The following is a 24,894-nucleotide window of genomic DNA, read 5'->3' on the forward strand; positions in this document are numbered from 1 at the left end:
GCCAAGGCATTTTATTTTGGATTTTCCAGTGAAACAACAGCTAACCTGTGATGTGTGTGGACCTGAGTAGATGGTGATCAAATGCAGCTCACATATCAAGTTAACCCATTTAAAAAAGTGAATTACACCTCTCCAAAATAACCCTCACCTGAGGGAGTACGTAACCCTTACCTGGTACACTATGTACTAATGACAGTCACTAGGTACATGTACACACAGATGAAAAGTCTTGCTTGAGTAAAGTAACAACTGACTATTATTTCACATACCTTCCAGCTGCATATGCTTCTTGCCTATTTCATCTGCCCCTTGGCTTTTAGACCTTTGCTTATATCTAATGGTGGCATAAACATGCAGTAAATTAAATGATACAAACAACCGTACACTGCACGGTATGCTTCTATTGGAAGCATTGCTCCAACTTTGTTTCTTAAACCAGTCTCCTAGATAAGTGGAAGTTACTTCCTCTTTGCGTGGGGAAGTATGGTTACGCCCCCAAAGGGGCTTGTGCCAGAACAACCAGGATTAGAATCCAGCCCCTTCTTTTCACAGGTGCCTTGTCTTACTGTGCTTTGGTGGTGTTTAAATATAACCATACGGGAAATGGCAGAAAGTGCAGGCTAGTGACTGCCTGGCAGCATCGCAGAGTCCCGAGGAAGAAAGCATTTGCAGCAGCATCTGATAAACATTGTCATGTGCTCAGAAGACTTCAAGGGAAATGATTGCAGAAAGGCCATTGGCTGGTCATGGGTTTGTCCTTTCTGATCTTTCATAGAAAAGTGCCGGTACTGTAGCAAGAGTAGAAATCAGGTCTCAGGAGTGAAGAAGTGAGGCAGGAAGAGGAAGCGTCCCCAGTCCATGGCTGATTGAGCAGTCGGCGAGGAGAGGGCCCCTTCTATGGGTCAGGGAGGGGAGAGCGGAGTCGAAGAGGGCTGGGTGTGTTTACGGAAATACGAGAGCTTAATGCTGTGCCTTTCCGCCAAGGGTTGTATCCATTCTTCTTCTTTTTTTTAATAAACTGGCTTATAACATCATATGTTTCCTGTGTTCAGTATTATAATTCGACTTCTGTATTCACTGCAGCACGCTCACCACCAAAGTTGAGTTTCCATCTGTCACCATACAGCTAAGTCTCTGTACCCATTTCACCCTCCCCGTTGCCTCTTCAGTATCTGTGTGTTCATTTTTGTCTGGTTTGGTTTGCTCATTTGTGTGTGTGTGTGTGTGTTCGTTCTTCACTAACGTGTGGGCTCAACACCTTTTTCAGAATGCTGCAGGTTCCTGAGACTCAGGCTTGTAGATGAGTCAAGACTTACAGTGATTGGTTTTCCTTCAACAGATTGAGTGTGGTTGCAGAATAGTTACTTTCTCGGTGTCCTTTCCCATCTGCTTTAGAGCCAGGTGTGCCTGCAGTAAACTCGGGGAGCCCAGTGTTGCTGCCTTTCTCTTAAGGAGCTGATGTAGGACAGGCGTTGCTCAGAGGCCTCTACAGTAAGCATCCGGAAGGCACTGTGTTTACATCTGCTGGGGCCAGAAGAGTTGGCTTAGTTTGGGAATATACAAACTAAGCAGAAAGGTTCTAATGGAGGCCTTGGTAGTTTGTGCGTGGGTAAGAGATAGGTGGGTCTTAATTTTTTCCCACTACCGTTGTCCGGGGTATCCACGGGGCATTGGTTCCAGGGCCTCTGACCTACATGGATGCCAAAAGCCACAGATGCTCAAGTCCCTTATATAAAACGGTGTAGCGTTTGCATATAACCTACACACATCCTCCCATATACTTTAAATCATCTCTAGATTACTTATAATACCTATTACAATGTAAATGATATGTAAATGGTTATAGATACAATATAATGGTGTGTAAGTCATTGCCAGAGAGCGGCGAACTCAAGTTTTGCTTTTTGGAACTTGTGGCATTTTAATTTTCTGACTATTTTTGATTTGTGCTCGGTTGCAGATACAGAGGGCTGACTCTGTACCTAAAAGCAACATTTATCAGCTCTGATAACATCTGTCATCATCTTCTGTCATTCGTTCCGTCATTAACTTAGCCTGTGATCTTATCAAAGTCAAAATATTTTGTGTCTCTGCTTCAGTTTCAGTATCTGGAAATGGAAGAGGGAAAAAAGAAATAGACACTTTTGAAGGTCTGTTATATGTCCCCACACTTCAGAGTTTCTCCTTCAGTCTCCATAAAAGCCCAGTGAGGGAACTATTCTTAAGTCCTGTTTTACAGCTGAAAACAGAGTTTCAAAGAAACGGCAACATGGCCAAGCTCATACAGCCAATAAAGGGCAGAGTTGTAACTTGAACCCCAAACCCGCCTGATCTTCCCAGGACATTGTTGAAATTATGAAAATGTGGCTTTTGGAGATCGGGTGTCAGATATGCTGTTCTGAGAACATCGAGTTGCAGGTATTTGCAATTCAATGTGACCTACTGTTTAAATTCCAGATAATTTGCTCATACATTCTAAGTAACTTCTTTTGGGGTTTTCTTCTAGATGGTATATGTTTATGTCCTTTTGTGGCACCTTAGTTTCTTAATGTGTTAAAAATGCTATCTATAAACAGGAAACACATGGTAAAATAAATCTATTCTAAATCTATAATAGAACTAAAATAACTTTTTATCATCTTGGGTAGTAATATTTTCCTGCAAAAGGAGGCAGGTGAAATTCTAGTGCTTTGACATTGATTCTAATGCTTCAATTCAATGAAAATCTATTTAAAATATATAAGTGAAAAATATAAGCAATCAAGAGTAAAAAAACAAATTAGGTAGCATTGGATTCACATTAGTGTTATTCAGTGTTTCTTATCCTCCAGTGGAACAGTGAGTTCCGTAAAATGAACCAAGATGGTAAAATCAAATAATGAAGATCTTTTCCCAATTTTCAAGAAAAACATATTTAACATATAGATTGTTATAATTTTAAGTTTTTATAATAAACTATTCTTAAGCCAGCAGTGTCTGTCATCACTCCTCGAATACTGTAAGTTAGCAATAGTATGAAATGTGATCGAGTAAAAAAAAAAAAAAAAAATTGCCTCTGAATTGCTATAATAGATCAGGTACACGGAGAGTACCCTGCCCCCCACCCCCACCCCCCCGTGCTTGGCCCCCTGAACTAGTTTGAGAAATTAAGCCATCAGTGAAGCTACTTTAAAATTATTCGTTAAATGCACCACTCATGACAAGTCAGCCTTATTACTGTAAAATATGGAGGGGCTCCACTGAGTAATTATTCAAATATTTATGTGTGAAGTTTCCTTCTTTGCATTCAGCCAGTATAATAAAATGCTTATGCAAAATTAATGTCTTAGATACAGCATAACGGACAGTTTCTTTTAGCCTATTTATATATAAAACGCCAAAATAAACGTTAAGAAAACATTTGCAAAGTACATTTAGTATTCCCCTCCATCACCCCTCCAAAAGAAAACACCAGTATGAACTAGTTCTGTGATTCTGTGAACTTCATCTCTCCAAGCTGCGCAGTACCTAGCTCATCTGTGATGGAAGAATATGATCATTTAGATGCAACAAGAACATCTTTGTAAATGGGCCTCCCCTTGCACAGCAGCACAGAGCTAGAATTCATCTCACCATTGGCTCTGCTTCCCATAAATGAAGGAGCTGAGTAACCAAGAAGCCAGCTAGACCTTCCTCCCTTCCTGAGCTTTGAGGGCCAGGTCTTTGCAAATTCCACCCTTCCTTCCTGAAAGTCTGAACTCAAAAGGGCAGTAACAGAGAGATGGAAAAAACACGCACATCCACCCCCTGCTGACCTTTCATCCCTTCTAAGATGGTCTCAGTGTATTTGCCATGGAAAGCATGCTCAATAGATATAATACCAAGGATGACTTCAGGATGACTTTTTCACGGGTAGAAGAAAATTATTACAGCTGAGGTTTGAAAAACACTCTTGACGTTCTCTATGGAGAATGTGGGTTACACCTAAGTGAGGTAGCTGAATGCTCTGTTAGAGAATGCTCTACCTAGAGAGGTTTCTGGAGTCAAACACAGGTTTATATCACCTTTATGGGTCTGAAGTAAATAAAGGAGCTTGTAAATGTCACACAGAATGTTTTTTTAAATTTTATTTTATATTGGAGTGTAGTTGATTAACAATGTTGTATTAGTTTCAGGTGTACAGCAAAGTAATTCAGTTATACATATGCATGTATCTATTTGAATATTTTTCAGATTCTTTTCCCATTTAGGTTATTATAGAATACTGGGAACTCTACTCAATATTCTGTAATGTTTTTTAAATAAACATTTCATTTTAGAATAGTTTTGGATTTATGGAAAAGTTGCAAAGATAGTACAGACAGTTATCATATACCCCGTACCCAGTTTTTCCTATTAACATCTTACATTCCCAGGGTACAGTTGTCATAACTAAGAAACCACTATCAGTACATTATTATGAGCTAAATTCTATACTTCATTTGTTTTTCCCTGATATGTGTCTTCCGTTCCAGGGTACCATCGAGGATGCCACAGTACATTTAGTCATCATGTCTCCTTAAGTCTCATCCAGACTTGCTCAAGTATTTTTAAATTACTGAAACATAATCGTAGTGGCTCTGGGATTTTATTACCTATTCAGTAATTAAGACAGAATTAACGCTTGGTCAGGGACTCCGAATTCTGATTCCCTTTCCCATGTGGGAGGAACCCTCTTTGCTTCCCAATTGATGACAACTTGAAGAGATGTCCTTTTGGTGCTGTGGTAACTTTAGAGAGAACTGGGAAATTACGCCCTTGGCACACCATACTTGGCATTCCTCCAAAAATTTACTGCTGTCATATCCAAGGGAAGAGCAGGAAAATTTGTTGTGCCTGTGGATGTTACAGCCAGGAGGGGAGGGCTCTTTTTTTAAAAAAAAATAATTAGATATTTTTAAATTACAGAACCCTATAACGGTGACTGGTTTCACCAGGCAGGCTAAATGCAATAGCCTGTTTATTTTTTTTTAACTTAACCCATAACTAAAGATAATGCACAATTTTGTATTATGTACCTATAACCGTAATTATAAGAGAGAGAGCATGAAATAAGCTATCAAGAAATAGAATCTGAGGAAGAAAGCAATCATTGCTTTGTTCAATCTTAGGGCTTGTTTTAAAGGTGACAGTGGAAAGTCCTGTTGATATGAAGCACTTGCGCTTTCATTGCTCTAGTTTCCTGCTTTTGTAAAAGGAAGTTAACCCTAGGCTGCTCAACTACAGAAATATTTTAAGTTAACTAACGTTTTCCGTTTCTTCTGCCACCTCCCCAGCTCAGGCTCTGAGCCCTGCACTCCTGGAACTGTTGCAGTAATAACCTCATTAGATTCAAGCATGTGTTGTGTATTCTCTTAACTGCCTCTGTTTGCAAACCACTTCGGTCCAGCCTACACGTCACTGCTAGATTAAACCTCCTCAAACACCATTTTTATGGGCTGAGCGTCCTACTCAGAAATCTTTAGGGGCTTCTCATTTTCTAGAGAAGAAAACTGAAATTGTTTAGACCGGCGTTAAGTACCTTTTATGATTTAGTTCCAACTTAAAATTTTCAACATTATTTCCCTCCCCTCTGGTGAACCAAATTCCCTCCATCAGTCAGATATTTCTTCTTTCAGTTCCTTCAAAACCTTCATTAATCACATAATCATTATCAACAAACAATTATTTTGCAGCTTCAGGACAGTAGCATTTCCTGCTTAGGCTCCTTGCTTAGTTTCTTTCTTGACTCTCATTTCAAATTTCTACCCTTTCTTTTAAAAAGGCTCAGGTAAAATTCTACCTTCATTTTTTTTTAAACTTGCATTTAGCCTCTGCCTCTGGTGATCTCTCTCCTGACTATAATATGTACTCTTAATACATTGGTATATATCCTCCTGGTCTTATTTTCTATATATGCATACTTATATGGGTCTCTATCAAATTAGGATCATACCAATTAAATGATTTTTCACTCTTTTTTCACTTAACATATCATGAACATTTTCATAGCATTAAATATTTTTGAAATGAGATTTTTAATGGTTTCATAGATAATCTACATCAAATTCCACATTGGATTCAGGCATTTGCCTAGAGCAGGACATTTGTTTCCATTTTTTTGCTATAATAAGTAATGCTGTCCTGAACGTTCTTACTCATCTCTAATTATGTACTTGAGATAAATTCCTGTCTCATCAGTGCTGGGTGTTATGATTTGCCTATACTGTTTGTTAATTAAGTAATTAAAACCTATCTCATTGTACTTCGACACATTCTGGTTATAAGACCTTTATCAGAGAGGTGTTCAGCAAATATTTTCTCCCAGTCTGTGGCTGGTCCTTTCATCACTTAACAGCATCCTTCTAAAAGCTTCAACTTTTAATTTTGATGATTTTCAGCATATGGAATTTGCTTTTGGTTTGATCCCTGAGAAATCCTCACCTACCCCAAAGTCACAAGGATTTTCCCCTATGTTTTCTTCAGAAGTTTTATAGTTTTAGGTGTTATACTTAGATCTATGACCCATGACCCATTCTGAGTTCACTTTTGCATGTATTGTGAGATATGGACTGAAGTTCAGTTGAGGAGTGATACTTAATAAAAGATCAGGAATATTTCCAAAATAAGGAAAGTAGACTAACTCATCTATCAAAGGTACGTTTGTTGTTTAAAGAGGGGAGATGTTTGCCTTTGACGTAATACAGAGTGAATTACTGCTACTGATTCACTGAGTCTAATTTGCGGCACACCTCAGATTAGTTTATGAATGATCATTGGCAGAAAACCATACATTGCATCACCACTTAGGTTATTTGTTTGGGGGATAGAATTGCTTATTTCACCTAAGCCATTAAGATAATCATATTAATTAATTAATTTATTAATTTATTTAACAGGCATTTTTGAGGACCTAAGTAGTACCAGTTACTGTACTTGTTAGATGCTGTGGGAAAAGAATTTCTTTGCCATCCATGAATTACCTGTATGCAATTAACATCTGATTTCTAGAATGAAAGGGAGTCAAAGTAATTATCTTTCTTAAACCACAGAGTTATTATATTAGGAACATCTGTCAACAGTAAGAAACGGGTTCTTGGGAATGTACTACTAAAGATGATTAAGGAGAGGACTGTGATAAATAGGAAATTTTGTAGTGACTATGGTTTGGAGTTATTTGTGACATAAAAAGTTTCTCAGCGATTGGCAGTGCCACCAAAGCTTTGTAATCGCCTGCTTTTCTCTGTAGGTCATCAGTTCAATGAGCTCCCTTTCTGAGTACTGCCTGCCTTCCATTCTACGTACATTATTTGACTGGTATAAAAGGCAAAATGGCATTGAGGATGAATCACATGAATACAGACCAAGAACCAGCAATAAATCCAAAAGGTACACTTCTCTTATGTAAGGATTACGAGGATTATAGTTTTTTCTGTCTTTCTCTTTCTTTTTCTTTCTTTCTTTTTCTTTCTTCTTTCCTTTCTTTGTCTTTTACTTTCTTTTTCTTTCTCTTCCTTTCTCTTTCTATCTTTCCTTTCTCCCTCTTTCTTTTCTTTCTTGAAACAAATCAAAGTGGGAGTTGGGTGGCTTCTCGATCTTCCTGCCTCTTTACACATGAGCGCCACCTTGTCTAGCAGGTGGCACATTTGGAGTATTTGTCACTGCCAGCTGTCACAGGTTGAAAATTCTTACAACGGCCTTATTTTGACAGTGGTGGGGGCAGGGGGTCAAGGACCCTAGGAAACCCTCTTGCCTGCTTCTCTCCTAGGCCCTCTCTCCTCCAGTCTGCAGCTGAAGGCAGAAAGCCTGCAGCAGGCCCTGCACGACGTTGCCTAGATATTTGGATCTGCGTTCGTAACCTTGGGTGCCCAGGGTACTGTAGTGCAAAGGACGCTGGGTTGGACCTTAGAGGTAGTCATGGAGCTGCCACTAATTAGCCATGTGGCTTTGGCCAGCTTCCCAGCTCCCAGCCTTTTCGTGAGCAAAGGGGGAAGTCAGATCACCTCATCTCTAACTCCCCTTCTAGCTGAGAATTTTGTTGATTGGATTTGAAAAGTAGAACTTGCTGCTACATGAATTCTTCAGCCATAAAACTTACGATTCTCGTTCTGTCCAATGAATGTATGTCCCCCAGAAGTTTAGGTAAATAGGTATAATTTCATATGTTTGAAATCAACCTATTATAACAAGGTAGCAAATATAAGAAAGTTTAATACATTTACCTTTCTTTTAAAAAAAAAAACAAGAGATTTTTCAAAGCACTTAGATTTCTCCACATGGGTTATACATTTTTTTAAAGCTTTTAAAGACAATATAACTGAAATTAGTCACTCAGAAAATCAGATATTAACTACTACTTCTGAGTGATTTATCCCTCTCATTTTTCTTGACACTCCTAGTACTTAAAAATATGTAAACTTCTCTTGAAATTGAAGACCTGTTATTTTACCAAATTACATTTCATCTGAACTTATAATTTCATTTTGTAATATACTTGAGTTTATTCGAGATTCATTTACTTATCATTTTGTTTGGGGGAGAGATTAATAACTTTTGCATATCGAATCATTATTTTAGTTGAAGAAGAATTTTTTGAACTGGAGATACAATTCACATACCATAAACTGCGGCCTTTTAAGGTGTGTAACTCAGTGTTTTTAGTATATTCACAAGGTCGTGCAGCCATCACCACTGCCTAATTCGAGAATATTTTTATCGCCCCCAAAAGAAACCCCACACCAATTAGCAATCTCTCATAAATATTTTTAATGTATCAAATTGAAAGGTAAAATGTCAAACCTGTGTCTGAAAATGGTTCAGCCTGTATGATTAATAAATTAAAGGTGTCATTTTATTATTTCCCCCTATTTCATGTTAGCTTAGGAGTAGATACTAAAACTTTCTAGGGATGGAGAGTGGGGCAGTTTTAGTGAGTTGAATTAAGTGAGTTTTCGTTTTGCCCTGTTTTGTCAGAATTTAGTTACTAAAACTAGATTTTTCATGAATTGATTTCTTTATGGATTGAAAAGAATAGCTTTTTAGGTTGTATTACTGATTATTTCCAGGAGATCAGAGTAATTGCTGAGATCAAACAGAGAATCGGGACAGTGAAATTCACCTCAATTGCTTTTAGTTAGCCCTTGAAAGTTTAAAATAAGAGAGAGAATGTGTGTTTGGGACACAACCAAAAGAATGAGGGTCTCTAGAACATGATGTAGCTAATAATGGAGGTTTCTCTTAATAGAAACAAGAAAAGAGGAACTTACGGAAGAAGCATAAGCAACTGAAAACAGTCAAATGTGATGGATGTGTATTTGGGTTAGGATTTCTAAGATTAGTATAGTATCAACATTTTGACTGCCAAATAAATTTGTCAGATGCCTCTGGCTCCTGGCAGTTAGACCTCAAACCAGCAGTAAAGTTGAATTCATTATTGGAAAGATATATGTCTTCCTTTTATTTGAAAGCATAAATTGGCTTATTAAATAAAGCAGAATCAGGAGTTTAAAATTTTCTTTCCACCAAGATTTTTTTTTTGCTATTTTTTCAAGTTCCTCTGGCCCCTTTTGGAGACCCCTTACTACAGGCCTCTTCTCTCTACTGCTGCTGGCCATCTTTGAGAGTTTTCCCTCCCTGTGGTCTTCAAACTTCTTGTTTCTCTTCTCCATGATGTAATTTCTGGGTCAGACTTGTGGACGCCCTCTTTTTAATGCACCTCCATATGTTTTCCTCTCCTCCCTTCATCTGGCAGCAGCACTTTCTAGTTCTAGTGGGTCTTGAAGGGCTCCAGACAGATGGTTTGGTCCATTGCTTTTTCTCCTGGCAGGACTGTTTGTAAATGATCCTGAATGAATGAGTTCCTGCCCGGTCCATACATTTCCCCTTGAAAGTTATAGCTGCAGCTTCCCTTGTTGACCTGTTCTGTCACCTACCAGGCTTAACTGGACTTGCTCAAGGCTGCAGAGCTCCTCCAAAGTTCTTTTTTATATCTTTTATATGCTTTCCTCTCATTCCCTCTTGGCTGAAGAGAAAAACATTCCATATTTAAAATAGTCTTGATTTATTTTGAAAATATCTGCCTGACAAATCCAAATTCTGTCATCCTTTCTCATTGCTTTTGTTTAATATGCAAGTACTGAGCAGTTGTATGTTTGGGAGACTCTACTAAATACACGTTTTCTCTTAATACTCAAGCAAACCTTACTATAATTACTATTATTATTTCCATTTTGTAGATGGAAAAATTACTGGTAAGTCGAAGAGGTGTAATTTTCACCCAGGACTGTTCTACACCAAAACCAACAGTCTTTTTTTTTTTAATTTATTTTTTTATACAGCAGGTTCTTATTAGTCATCAGTGTATACGTGTCAATCCCAATCGCCCAATTCATCACACCACCACCCCAAAAGCAACACTTTTTTTTTTCCCCCCCGTCGCGGAGCACAGGCTCCGGACGCGCAGGCGCAGCGGCCATGGCTCACGGGCCCAGCCGCTCCGCGGCACGTGGGATCCTCCCGGATCGGGGCACGAACCCGCGTCCCCTGCATCAGCAGGCGGACTCTCAACCACTGCGCCACCAGGGGAGCCCAGGGAAGCTCTAAAACCAACACTCTTAACCACTATTCTGTGCTAAGGAACTTTGCAGTCACTTCAGTTGCTCGATCCCGATTAGTCCTCAGTACATCAGAGAAGCAGGAAATGAAGGGCAGGGGGGATGAACTCACATTTCTGTCCTTCTGGCGGTGCTAATTCTGCTCCCTAACTTTGGAATGAGTTCAAATGACTCCGCTTTGCCCCTCCTACCTCTTCTTCCATCTGCTTTTTAATCCTTCTCTCCTCCACCACCCCCTCACGTCTTCTTTCTTCCTCTCATAAATCTCAAGTGGCAAGAGGTCAAGAGGAAAGGGACAGGGAAAAGACACGAAATGTAATGCTGATCCTTTCTCCTCCCACTGCAGTCCTGATTCCATAGGTAATCATATTATTTCTTTCCCTTGTTTAACTCTTTTCACAAGATCCTCTCAGGGTCTACCACTAGCACCGGAGCCCTGTATCGTGTTTGTTTCCATTTTACAGAGGATAGGTTTCCTGTGTTGAGAGGTACATTAGAAAAGTCCACAAGATGAAATTGTAGACTCACAAATAGCTACCCACGTTGACATGGTTGGATATTTAAAACATGAAGTCAAATATTCAAATCCAGTGTTTGTCCACTGCACCAGACTGATCATAGGAATAAGTTCAGTGTGTATTTACCACTGCGGTTTCTTCGTAACAAGATTGGTTTGCAGTCCACTGGGGATGGGTCCTAGATTTTGGGGTGAATTACATCACTCTGAGGTTATTTTCAGTGCCCATTTAATGTGAATATTTTACATTTTACAGTGATGAACAGCAGCGAGATTATTTAATGGAAAGACGGGACCTCGCCATTGATTTTATTTTTTCTTTAGTATTAATAGAAGTTTTGAAACAGGTAGGTCATTCATTTAATGTTACTTTAGATAAGATTTATTTATCTAAAAACTAATTATGTTTTTAAGGTCAAATTTATTAAATTGTTCATGAATTTCAAATACTATGTCATATGAATTATACTTACTGATTGTTAAAGGCCATATATAGTTCATTGTAAGTACTCTTACTGATTTGATCTTTAATATTCCCTTCCAAGTTAAGAGCCATCTTTTTTTTTTTTTTTCCAGATTCCACTTCATCCTGTAATAGACAGTTTAATACATGATGTTATTAACTTGGCTTTCAAGCACTTTAAGTACAAAGAAGGGTAAAGTAATTAGTCATCTTTGAACTTGAAGAAGTTGGGTACTTAAAACTAGATCAAGTTTTCTCTTTTCAGATGACCTGGGGGGATTCCTAACTTGTCTAATTGTATGTTTTTTAGGTACCTTGGCCCTAACACTGCTAATATGCACATTGTGGCAGACCTGTATGCAGAAGTCATTGGAGTGTTGGCACAGGCTAAGTAAGTGAACCTCAGAATCCTTCACCCTAAGAACATGAGTGCCTCTTCTGTGCCAACCCAGCCCTACTCTCAGGAAGGGGGAGGGTGTGAGCTTACCAGAAACTAGGGTTTATTTATGCTGTGTGTGCCCTGTCTCCGAACCTCACAAGAAGCTCCCCAGGGCAAGTACCAAGTCTTTTTCCAATTTGTTCTCTCCTTTAGCTTTTTCACTTGGCAATTGGGCCAGATCCTACCAAGAGTCCATGAGTTTCAGACTATTGCATCTGAGAAAGGAATGAACTAACCAAAGTACTTTTCTTCCTGCTTAGTTTTCCAAAGAAGTTTATCAGTTTTAAAAGTTTTGTTTTCTATATTCCATGAGTGGGTGGTAATGATACAGCATCCGTGAGTGGGAAAATTCCATTCTAGAATGTGCCTTTACTATAGACCTTACTTAATTCAGCTGAGCTAAAAATGTCCAAGACTCTGTCATGGAAACAAGTCAGAAAATTCTCATTGCTAAATATATCTGGCCCCATTACACTACTTAGCAGGCTAGAACAAAGTGGTATTAGACTATTAGCAATAATATACTTCATCCAGAAGTGATGTCACACCCTATTCACCCATCTTCATCTAATTCAACCCTGAGGCAAATCGGACAAGATCCTGAATTTCTAGGTTAGGTAGAGTGAGCCAGAGACATAATGTGAATCGAAGCCAGGAGGCCAGTTTGGGGCAACAGTGATGCCCTGATCTTTGTGAAATTGCAACCCTCGGAAAGATTTGTATCTTCGAGAGATGGAATTTCCTAACTTAGCAGTGTGGAAACACTCAATTTAACACAAAACAAAATTTTTTAGAAGTACTTACTCAGCACCTTTAGCTAGCCCAAACAGTCAAGAACTCAGGAAACAGACCCCAAAAACCCCTTGAGGGGACTTGTTTAATCTAACCCTGTTTGTCTATTCATCTTGACTACCTATTTTTTTCTAACTCATAAAACATCAGTACGAGATGGAAGAGACTTAGATACACTGACGCCTTGAGAAATATCAAGCTCAAAAACTGACAGCGACAGAGAGGAAAGAGAAACTGGCCAAAGCATACATAAGAACTAAACATTAGAGTTACCTGGACCATTTTGCATGAGAATATATATTGTACTTTTATTATAGCCCATTGTAATAATTGTAGTTCATGAAAAAATAAAGTATAATGCATTTTGGAGAGATTTCCATTGCAATTAAATAATAAAAGTTATTGGCTTTCTGAAGGAATAAGCTGCAGTTATGTGCCAAATTAACTCATGTGTCTCTACCTCATTCCTAGAAAAGATCAGAAAAATGAGTTGTTAATATGTATTTTGGCTGCTTGTCAAACCCTGGAAATCTCATCATATTCCTTTGTAATTACCCCAGCCTGACTCTCTTATACAATCATTTGGAAAGTTTAATATGCCAGAAATGACTTCTTGTGTTTTTCTTAGTTTTGCGAACTGTACATAACAATATCGGTTACTATAGAATGACTTGCCTTAGCTACACTGATTTTCAGTTGGTTGAGAATGAATTGAGAGACAACGTCATAATTAAAGCAACGTTCTAAGGTTGCAGGAATTTTCCGTATTAGGTCTGATTGATGAGCCAGTGTTTTCTTGCCAACAGGGGCTTTTTAAAATTTTCATGTCAGTATTTGTCTCAATTCTGCAATAGTAGGCTATAACAAATGCCTCAATTTGGATAATGCTCTAGTACTTTTTAGTCACAAGAAAACGCTTTCACCAGTGGCTTCTTGCAGTAATTGCAATAATATATAGTAACCCCATTGATAAATTCTTAACCGGTCAGTATAGAGTTAACCTTTATTGATAGACAGTACAGTCTTAAACTGGTGTCATACTACAGATTATCATATTACATTATTCTCATAAGTACACCAGGACCATTACTTTATTGTCGCCTTAGAAAATTACTGCTTCCTTTGTTCTCAGTGGGGGAAAAAAAGGACGTATGCCTATTTGGTATAGGATGGTTATCTTTTAAAAAAAATAAACTTGAGTAATGTAACAATTCTAATTTTAGATTTTATATCTAGATCACAGGGGTAATGCACATAAAATATCTTCTTTATTCTGACTTTAGATATTAATATTTAGTTTGGTCTTTAAGTTTTAGCAGAATCACTATTTTTAATCTTACTAGTGATAATGCGCTCAATTCCTGTCATTAAGGGAAATTTTTTTTTTTTTTTTTTGCTGTTAAGTGATATTCACCCAGGGTCTTGACTTTTTCAAAGTCAATTAAGTTAAAATTAGATTTTTTTAAGGTAAGTTTTTTGGATTAAAATCTGACATTTTCATTTAAATAGTGATGATTGCTTCTAAGATTCATTCCAAAACTGCTCTCCCTTTATGTGATATAATTTTCGTATATATATTCTTATACTCTCACTTTAATAATATATACTATACATTTTAAAGCAGAAGACTGAGTAATCGTTTAGTTACTGTATTTACTAAAGAATACTAAACACTCTATTTATTTTATTTATTATTTTTTTGTGGTACCCGGGCCTCTCACTGCTGTGGCCTCTCCCGTTGCGGAGCACAGGCTCCGGACGCGCAGGCTCAGCGGCCATGGCTCACGGGCCCAGCCGCTCCGCGGCACGTGGGATCTTCCCAGACCGGGGCACGAACCCGTGTCCCCTGCATCGGCAGGTGGATTCTCAACCACTGCGCCACCAGGGAAGCCCTAGGGAAGCCCTAGGGAAGCCCTAGGGAAGCCCTAGGGAAGCCCTAAGAATACTAAACACTCTAGGCGTGGTCATTGAAAAGAAATTTATTTTTCCCCAAAATTATTTTAAGGGAAAATAGGTTTTAAGTGCAAATAGATTTTTGGATTATTTTTATTTTAAAATAACATGTTTATGTCAGGTGGGACTTTTTAAAGTAAAAGATAGCTATATTTATTTTTAAATGAGAAATAAGTAGACTTTTAGCCACTAACTCATGAGAATACTGAAATAATGAGTGTACAAATAACCTGCCTTTTCCTCCCTCTTCTTGTTTTAGTCACGGATTAGAAAAGGAAAACACCCTTTCCAAGTATCATGTGATCTTTAAAACAATATAACTCTATCCTGTAAAGTTACTTTTTTCTTTTAAAGTCTCACATTTCAAAATTAAAACCATAGTTTTTTTTTTTTAGTGTTTGGAAATAATTTGAAATGAAATATAATTTTTAAAAATCTAGTTTTTATAGATTTTATAAATTTTTATAATCTTGATTGAAAGTGTCACTTCCATCGCTTTGCTATGCCATTTCTGCTTCCTGTCCTTCATCTGTCTCTGCCTAAAACCTCTATTCACCTTTTACCCTAACATAAATCATCTCTGAAATCTTTGATTATCCAGCTAGAAAGAGCCCCTTCATTCTCCAGTGCCCCCGGAGCCCCTTCAGGTGTATTAGTCACATAAAGGACAGTGTGAAATATGAGAAAGTGATCTGGCGTGGGGCATTTAACCTCCCTGAAGGACCAGAGAGATCCAGGCAAAGTCCCAGGCCCATGCTAACATAGCTCTTAAATAATAATACTGGTTATTATTCTTATTAAAAGTATTACTATTATTCACATGGCTCATGGTCAGTGCTACGTTGTCTTATCTTTCCAGTTAAACTGTCTACTGTTCTAAGTAGACAGGGACTACATTTCACAGCTCATGACTGTCTAAGGCAGCTACAAAATAGTGGAAATTCCTGGAATTCACATCAGAAGATCACAAAGTCTCATCTTTTTCACTTTGACCTTCCAATCTGTTTCTTCATTCATAAAATGGAAACGCATTCACTACCTATTTTCTGCTCCATTGCCTTCTTAAAAGCATTTTTTTGTATGCAGCAAACGTAAAGATGTTTAGAAAATACAAACAATTTTAACAAACTGTTACCAAATGAACACCATGTAACCTGCATTCCAGCCGAGAACGAGAAAAATTGCCAGCTCTCACGAAGCCCGTAACGGCCAACTTGTCAATCATACACCTCTTGCACTGCCTTTCGGTGACACCGTATCTGTATGTTTACCACCTCCCTTATATGTCCTAAAATTTCTGCTTTGAGGTGTCAAGAGTTGCGATTCCGAACTTCTGGGATCCTATTAATTGGCCTTTAACTTTTATAGTCGTTATTACCCTCTGTGACCATGCCTTGCTCCTAACCGATCCTTTGCAGAAACTCAGGCTGATGGTTTCAGGAAACGAAATACAATGAGTCTTAGAATGCTTTCCTTGTTTTTCCTTTTCTTTAACCAATAGTCAAACCAGCCATCTCAGAAATAGTATAGATAACTTGTTTGCATATGTTCCTTTACCCTTAGGCCCTTTGACAATCTGCTACTTTCCATCCTCTTAGGATCTATTCTCTTTTTAAACTTTTTATGACAACGTTGTAATTCATGTTACTAATTATTAATATTATTTTACTTTCAAATATAAATAAGGTATATAAATACCTTAAGTTCCTTGGGGACTGTGTCTTTTTATTTGTAGAATCCCATACATGGTTAGAGAGCTTATTCATCTTTTAGAGATGATTTGAATTTTCCTTCCACCTGAAAATATTTTTTTCAATCATCATTAACCTAAAACTATAAAAGAAGCAACAGCAGAAAACTGTGGAGATGGATGTAGGAATATTACTTGGCGTTATTTGCTGTCATTGTCAGAAGTACCTGGCCTCCTGTGTTACCGCTCATCGTCTCACAGTTGGATGCTTGAGACCCTTGGGGTCTGCAAGTACCTGGGGAATTGCTAAGCATGAGGAAATGGAGCTTTTCATTATGCTCAGTTTAAGAGCCGAACCATTTTGAGAGGCTCTAAATAACCTTGGATCTTCTCCCTAGCCTGAAGGAGACGTTGAGCATCTGATAGAATAAGAGAAGAAAGGAGAAGACGGGACTCTTTACCAAATCCTCAATATCAGAACCTTTACAAGATGACAGCCTTTGTACTTCAGCTGATTCAAAGGTCCCCATCTCTCTGCCCTGTCACTCTTAGATGCTGGGGGACCTGCATCACAGTTACTTTCCTACCCATTGTTTGATAAATCACTCACGTTCTCTTCTTAGATTCCCTGCCGTAAAGAAGAAATTCATGGCAGAGCTCAAGGAATTACGGCACAAAGAGCAGAGCCCGTATGTCGTCCAAAGCATTATCAGCTTGATAATGGGGATGAAGTTCTTTCGAGTTAAGATGTACCCGGTGGAGGACTTCGAGGCCTCGCTCCAGTTTATGCAGGTACTGTCGTGGGCAGGAGAACTGAGGGGCTGTCAGCCTGGAGCATCTGCCTTCCTCAGAAGTGACTGACCTGGACCGTGAGAACCATTCACTCGCCCACATGGAAAAAAATCCTACGCTTCTTCCTCAATAATTCATAAAGGGCTTCGTAACCAAAGTAATAGACTTTCAGGCACTTAATTTCATTTTTAAACTCATATCACCTTTGGAGTAGGATGTACAGTGGAATCTTATTTGTAGACTTTTTTTTTTTTTTTTTTTGCTGTACGCGGGCCTCTCACCGCTGTGGCCCCTCCCGTTGCGAAGCACAGGCTCCGGACGCGCAGGCTCAGCGGCCATGGCTCACGGGCCCAGCTGCTCCGCGGCACGTGGAATCTTCCCGGACCGGGGCACGAACCCGCGTCCCCCGCATCGGCAGGCGGACTCTCAACCACTGCGCCACCAGGGAAGCCCTGTAGACTTTTTTTCTCTTTTTTACCCATTGGCTGCATATTGTTCTGTCAATAAAATATAGCTGATTTCTTACCTTTTGAGACTGATCGCGTTGAGTTGGCGATGTTAACATTTCCAGGCATCAGAACTTTAAGTAATGATATCTTTTTTATTCATACTATAAAAAGGAATCAATTTTTAAAAAATCAACTAAACCGGGCTTCCCTGGTGGCGCAGTGGTTGCGAGTCCCCCTGCCGATGCAGGGGACGCGGGTTCGTGCCCCGGTCCGGGAGGATCCCGCATGCCGCAGAGCGGCTGGGCCCATTAAAAAAAAAAAAAAAAAATCAACTAAACCATACAGGTTTAGGTGTCTGTGACACATCGTTCACCATTATGTACTAAAAACAAATTATTGCTAATGAGGATTTCCCAGAATACACAGCTCTATTAGTTTTGCTCTGTGTGTGTGCGTGTGTGTGTGTTTTGTTTCGTCTTCTTTTGTTTTTTTGGCCACGAGGCAGGCATGTGGGATCTTATTCCCCGACCAGGCATCCAGCTTGCGCCCCCTGCGTTGGAAGCGCGGAGTCTTAACCACTGGAATGCCAAGGAAGTCCGCACAGCTCTATTAGATTTTATAAAACTTTAGTATCTAAAGGGATTTTTTTTTTTCCAAATGCTGCTGTGAATTAGATTTAGTGAGGATCTTAATAAAGAGTTTAGATACAGGGGTTATGAGTGTAGGTTGTACCACTTCATACCCACTAGATGGCTATGAGCAGAAAGACAGACGACAGCAGGTTATCTGTTGGTGAGGATGCAGAGAAATTGGAACCCTCATATACCGCTGGTGGGAATGTAAAATAGCCCAGCAGCTTCTGAAACAGTTTGGCAGTTCCTCAAATGTTTGAATCTAGAATTACTATATAATCCAGTAATTCCAATCCTAGGTCTATAGCCAAGAGAAATGAAAATATATGTCCACACAAAAACTTGAATGCAGACGTTCATGGGAGCATTATTCATAATAGCACATGTCCAGGATAGGCAAATCCGTAGAGACAGAAGGTAGATTGGTTGTGTAGGGCTGGAGGAGGAGGCTGTGGATACAGAGGTAAGGGGCGCCTGCTAACAGGTGCAGAGTTTCTTTCTGGGACAATGAAAAGGTTCTAAATTTGATTGTGGTGAAAGATGGGCAATCGTGAATATACTAAAAGCTGTCAAGTTGTATACTTTATAAGGGTGAATTGCATGGTATGTGAACTGTATCTCAAAAAAGCAGTTTAAAAAAAAAAAAAAAAAAGAATATAGGCCCTGTATCAAATTTCTTGGGTTTGAATTCAAGCTTCAGCACTTACCAGCTCTGTGACCTTGGACAAGTCACACTTAACCCCTCCCAGCTTCACTTAGCTTGTCTGCAGAGTGGTAATAATGACACTGACTTTGGAAGGTGGTTCTGAGCATTGCGTGGTAAGGACCCACTAAATGCGTGCTATTTTTATCTCTCTCTCATGCTAATGATCTGCGTCTCTATGTACTTGAATTAAGATTTGAGACAGTATTTACATATGAATGCAAAGTAATGTCGGAAAAGGGCCACCATTCTGGGGACCATAGAGCTCCATTCTGTCCTGGGAAACTCGCAAAGACTTCCCCTGCCGGCAGTGCGTATCTTGGACTGGTGTCTTAGTACGATATTGATATACTGGGAACTTGAATAAGTGCTGGGGATAGTCCCAATGTGAACTGAAAATAAGAGGTAATAGCTGAGACAGATATTAAAGTGTCATCACAAATACATATAGCCTTGGACCTTGCCGTGAAAACAACGTCTAAAAACGACCACAGGAAGTTACTACCCAAAAGGCCAGGAAGGGGAAAGGGGCTGGCAGAATCCCGGACAGGCCAGCTCTTCTAATATCTTATTCCCTGGGCAACCAAAAATACCCTTTTGTAGACAGGAGTCCCCAAGCAGAGACATCCTTGCTTAAGAAACTATTCCAAAGGTTTCTTGTCTGAGGTGGGGAAGGGAAGCGTTCCAGACTTGCTCATGAAACTATCTGAATAATAAACACCTAAAATGTCAGGGCCTAACATAAGGTTAATGTCTTCTGTCTCTCTTCCCATGGTTACCTTCTCTGGGGATCTGTACTTGTGGGTCAATCAAGGCCCCAGGGCCCCTCCACACAGCAGGGAGTCATTAGAAACTTCCTGCAAATGAGTCACTGAATGAACCGACCTGTAAGTCAGTGGATGAATGTCTGCTTGCTGGTTATAGATGCTTCCTCCTTTCAGCAAAGGACAAAGTGATTTTCAGTGATTTGGGGATAGAAGTTGGGGGGAGAGTGAGAAAACCAGCCTTGTAAAATGTCATTGGAAGATATTGTGAACTTAAATATAAATGCTTGAATCCAGTGATTTTTAAAATTGATTATGGGATATGCTGTGTTATTGGGTGTGATTACATTAAGATCTGTCTGCTTAAATTTGCTTACGTACATTTTCTGTGCACATTTCAATCTTTCTCCCTCCCTTTACTCTGTTTCTACTTCTCAGGAATGTGCACATTACTTCCTCGAGGTCAAAGACAAAGATATCAAGCATGCCTTGGCTGGGCTTTTTGTTGAAATTCTTGTCCCAGTTGCTGCTGTGAGTTACATTTTCATTTTTAAGAACTTCTTCAAATTGGATTAGAGGAGCAGCAGTTTCATTAATATCATATAAACATGCATGTCTATTTCAGGCTGTTAAAAATGAAGTCAATGTTCCCTGCCTCAGAAACTTTGTTGAAAGCCTATATGATACCACGCTGGAACTTTCTTCTCGAAAGAAGCATTCCTTGGTTAGTAACTCTGAGAAAATTCAAAAGACAAAACTGCAGAGACTAAAATTCCGAGGCTGCAATCTGTTTGAGGGTCATAAGGGTTCCACAGATGGGAGAATTACCTACAGCTTCCTCAGAGAGAGGTAGCATTTCAAATTTGGGGGCTTCCACCTATTATTGACCATGACTGAACCATGGTTGCATAAGGGGATTAGACCATGTCTCCTCAAGGACCCTTCTAGTCCTAAAGATTCCACTGTTTATTTTCAAGATGGGTTTAACTTAATTTTTATTTTAATTTCTGAGTATTTTTTCAATCTGAAGGCTAAAGTTTATCACGACAGTCTCTCTTCTCAATCCCCAGGAATCTTCACTGGCTAATTCCCATCCTGATACTCAGAATCAAAATGGAACCAGGCAGGGAAGGGAGTTGGGACACAGTTGGTTGGCCATTGGAAAGATTCTCTGAAGGCTGAGAAAACAGTTTGGGGGAATGCTTTTGTACTGAAGAGCAGCATAGAAAAGTCTTTTTAAATGACCACAACTTTTTTCCTCCATGGTAAATAAAGCTCTGGGTTACGCATCAGCAGGTGGTAGACCAGCTGTAATTGTGATAGTATGGAGGGATCAGGTTGCTTAGGAAGCTGGTTTCCAGCACTGTGTATGCTAATCTTTAAAGTATGGACATTACCACTATTATTTGAGCGAATACTCAGTTGCTTTGCCGGCAGTGGTGACAGATTTGCTCATTTGTCTACATTCTGTGGTCGCTGTGACTGCTTGTATTTTTGTTTTTAAATTACTGGCTGGAATTAGAGTTGCACTCAATGGCAGTAGTAGTACAAAGTCAGTTTAAAACTAAGTTAACAACAACAACAACAAAATAAGGGTATGGATTGTTAAGCACTGAATCTCATTGTGGCAACAGATTTTTGCTAATTCAAGTTAATGGATGAGCGAGTTATATTTTTGATTAAATCTTCACTAGCCCTAATTTTGGGGAGCGCCATAATCTCGTTCAGCAAAATGATAGTGGCTTCTGCATGTATATTGTTTGGGTGGCCGCCCACAAGCTTTTCTGTCTTCTCCAGTTGCTGCGGGAAACCTGCCCAGTTAGGCAGGAAAAGCACAGTAGAACCTCTGTTTATTCGCTCATAAGCAGATTCCTCCTGCGGTTAAATTTGTCTGGGTGCAGTTTACCAATTCAGTAACATTTCTTTTAGGAATCTTCCTTAATTACAGGAAGATTGCATGCAAAAGAAAACACAGACACCTACCTCTAAGACAGGGACAAACTGGTAGATGTTTATGAGCAAAAAAGCCAGTAACATTTTCAAAATCAGTGTGCCTTCCTGCTTTTTTTTCCTGAGGATTGAGAGTGATCTACGATAGTTTGTTTTTAAAATTTATGAGTGAAGACTAAATCAGTGAATCAGATTCCACTTATGATCCATGAAACTCACTCTCTACCCTCTACATAACTCTAGAGTATTCCATTCCCATCGTCCTCAGAAAGCATTTGCAAAATATCCACCTCTGCACGGCACTTGTTGCACCTGGGTGTGTTACAAAGTGTCCTGTTTATTCTGGCGCGTACAGCACACAGGGGGAGATGTATGGGTGGTGGTTCCAGAGAGCGTGTGTTACCTGGTTGGTTGAAATAGACATCATCCTGTGACCTCATCTTCTTTCTCCTCAGGCCTTGTACCCGCTGGTGACCTGTCTGCTCTGCGTCAGCCAGAAGCAGCTATTCCTGAACAGGTGGCACATTTTCCTCAACAACTGCTTATCCAACCTTAAAGTTAGTATTTGTCGGCTCAGAAAAGTCTTTTATAAAAATATGTATGGGGCTTCCCTGGTGGCGCAGTGGTTGAGAGTCCGCCTGCCGAGGCAGGGGACGCGGGTTCGTGTCCCGGTCCGGGAAGATCCCACATGCCGCGGAGCGGCTGGGCCCGTGAGCCGTGGCCGCTGAGCCTGCGCGTCCAGAGCCTGTGCTCCGCAACGGGAGAGGCCACAGCAGTGAGAGGCAAAGTATGAGGCTGTTTTGTGTGTTTCTGAGAGTGACTCCTGATGTCTGCAGGGGAAATGATCCTGTACTATTTTGGAATAATGAAAAAAATATTAAGAAGAGTTTTCCTTATTAAATATAGTCAGTTTTAGAAGGTGACTGGGATTAAGAGAAATCATGTCAAATTTGGGAAGAAAATCTTTTCTTTTAAAATTTTTTTAAATTTAAATTTTCTTATTGAAGTATAGTCAATTTACAATGTTGTAAAATCTCATCTAAGAAGGATCGCTTTAGAAGCGCTTTTTTTTTTTTTTTTTTTTTTTAATATTTATTTGGCTGTACCGGGTCTTAGTTGCAGCACGTGGGATCTAGTTCCCTGATCAGGGAGTGAACTCAGGCTCCTGCTTTGGGAGTGCAGAGTCTTAGCCACTGGACCGCCAGGGAGGTCCCTAAGAAGGATCATTTTAAAGGTAGAATTAAATACCCCTCTATATGCATCTATGGTCACACTTTTTCTAAATGATTAAAAAAAAGGAGGCCACACTTCACTGGCAGAAGCTCACCTAGGCCTCCTCCAGCCTTTCTCTAACCTCCTCCAGGCTAGGGAAATATCTGGGGGTGTGGGGGGGTGGGGGGAACATTCCATTCTGTGCCAGGATTGACCTAGTAGCAGAGAACACTTATTTCCTGTCCCTGTTATTTGTGATTGTTTGAAGATGTTCTGTTAAAGCCACCTGCCAGTCAGTCCTAAGCATTCACTGAACAACAGCTGTTCAGAGGCTGGGCGACGTGAGAACCAAATCATGGTGCCTGAAACCGAGGAACCTACAGTTAAAACAACTGTAATGGTTAGCTTTAAAATTGGCTTTATAACTTTTAATGTTGTGAACATATTTTAAGTTTTAGTGGCCTGTTGATAAAAGACAACTGAATGAACACTGCTTCTGATATGTACAAGTAGCAAATATTTTTCACTGTTGCTCTCAGCTGTGTCCAAAGAGGTTGAATTCCTTTTAGAAGGTTAATACTTCCTTCTTTAGAATTTTTGAAATACACTTAGTTATAAAATGCTGTATGTGCTTATACATACTGCCTTGTCCTTTTTGTTCTAAGACCCTTTAATTTGGTGAAATGGTCAAGATTAATTATATTATTTTGACATTTGCCATATAATGACACAATAGTCTGCATTGGGGCTGTTTTAAGCACCAGCTACGTACTGGCTCTAAAAGATGATTGTGAAATCCAAGATCAGAATCATTTATTTTCTTCAGATTGGCAGGGAAATAGAATAGCAGTGGATATAGAATTAGCTTTTAAGCATTCTGGAAAACACAATGTTTCTCAGGGTATCGGCTATTATATAATGGCCACTTTCAGATGTTTGATTCAGGGATTTATCCACCTGTCAAACACCTCCAACCTGTAACCCAGTGTCATTTTTTTGGTATATTGGTCCATTTTTAAGTTATCCAGCTATTCCATTTCAATATTTTTTTCTTCTACATTTTACACGAAGAGGAAAAGCTCATTTTGTTCAAACTGAAACAAAAAGAGAAATGATTAAGAATGTTCGTTTTTCTGTATATATTATGCTAAATGTGTTTGTGATGAATTTTACTTAGAATCAGAATAGTGTTTTGCCTGACAGTTTACTGTTGTGGCCAAAAATACCAAAATTCTTGGTGTCCGGAGTTGCTTTTGAAATACAGCAGCATAATCTTACTTTGCACTTAATTGCTTTCAAGTTAGAATGTTGTTTGAAAGTCTGGTCGAAGCCCACCAAAAAGACTTAATAACAGGGTTACACACAGCCCTAGAGAGAAGGGCTGCATGCTGATGGTGTTTCCCTGTGCAAACGTTTCAAGCATCAGGATTTCTCAAAGGGAAAGGCAATAAGGTCAGGAAGAGCAGAGGTGCTAGGGAAGGTGCCGGAAATGGGAAAGATAGGGATGTCCGTTATATAAAAATTAGATCTAGGGTCCTTGTTCTCAAGGAACTTGGCATTTCATTGGGGGATATGTAATGAAGTTTCAAAATGCGTGAAGCAGACAAGGAGGGATGTAAAACTTGGGAGTAGGGAGTTACCTGTGCCATTTCTGGAGGTCTGGTAATCCATGAAGCAGGAAAGAGGTAGTTATTAGACAACGGAAAGGCAATGATATTTCACTTTATGGGTAATAAATTGTTGGAATTCACCTCCTCAAGGGTAAAAGATACAGATCCTTGATGAGTTACAATTGGAATAAAATTGTATCACACGTATTTAGAACGAAACCCAGTAGGGATTAAATGGGACCATTTAAAAATATACAGAAAACCTTCCAAAACTCCTCAGGTGTCCTCGACAGGGAAGAAATACCCGAGGAAAAACTA

At 39.3% G+C, this 24,894-nt stretch overlaps 1 protein-coding gene across 11 annotated transcripts in view; it reads left to right on the forward strand.

The window, feature by feature from the left end:
• Positions 1–24,894, forward strand: part of FRY (FRY microtubule binding protein) — a 426,981-nt gene that overhangs the window by 252,977 nt on the left and 149,110 nt on the right. For all 11 annotated transcript variants that reach the window (XR_010837245.1, XM_067016675.1, XM_067016673.1 and 8 more), the window contains 8 exons: positions 7,247–7,386; positions 11,384–11,474; positions 11,704–11,783; positions 11,901–11,981; positions 17,088–17,256; positions 20,243–20,335; positions 20,430–20,528; positions 22,210–22,311. Coding sequence is in view for 10 of the 11 variants with exons in the window: in XM_067016675.1 (XP_066872776.1) it covers positions 7,247–7,386; positions 11,384–11,474; positions 11,704–11,783; positions 11,901–11,981; positions 17,088–17,256; positions 20,243–20,335; positions 20,430–20,528; positions 22,210–22,311 (855 nt within the window). In the remaining variant the exon portion in view is untranslated. The remainder of the gene's footprint in view (positions 1–7,246; positions 7,387–11,383; positions 11,475–11,703; positions 11,784–11,900; positions 11,982–17,087; positions 17,257–20,242; positions 20,336–20,429; positions 20,529–22,209; positions 22,312–24,894) is intronic.

Source organism: Kogia breviceps, chromosome 16, assembly GCF_026419965.1.
Source record: "Kogia breviceps isolate mKogBre1 chromosome 16, mKogBre1 haplotype 1, whole genome shotgun sequence".
Classification (NCBI taxonomy): Eukaryota; Metazoa; Chordata; class Mammalia; order Artiodactyla; family Physeteridae; genus Kogia; species Kogia breviceps.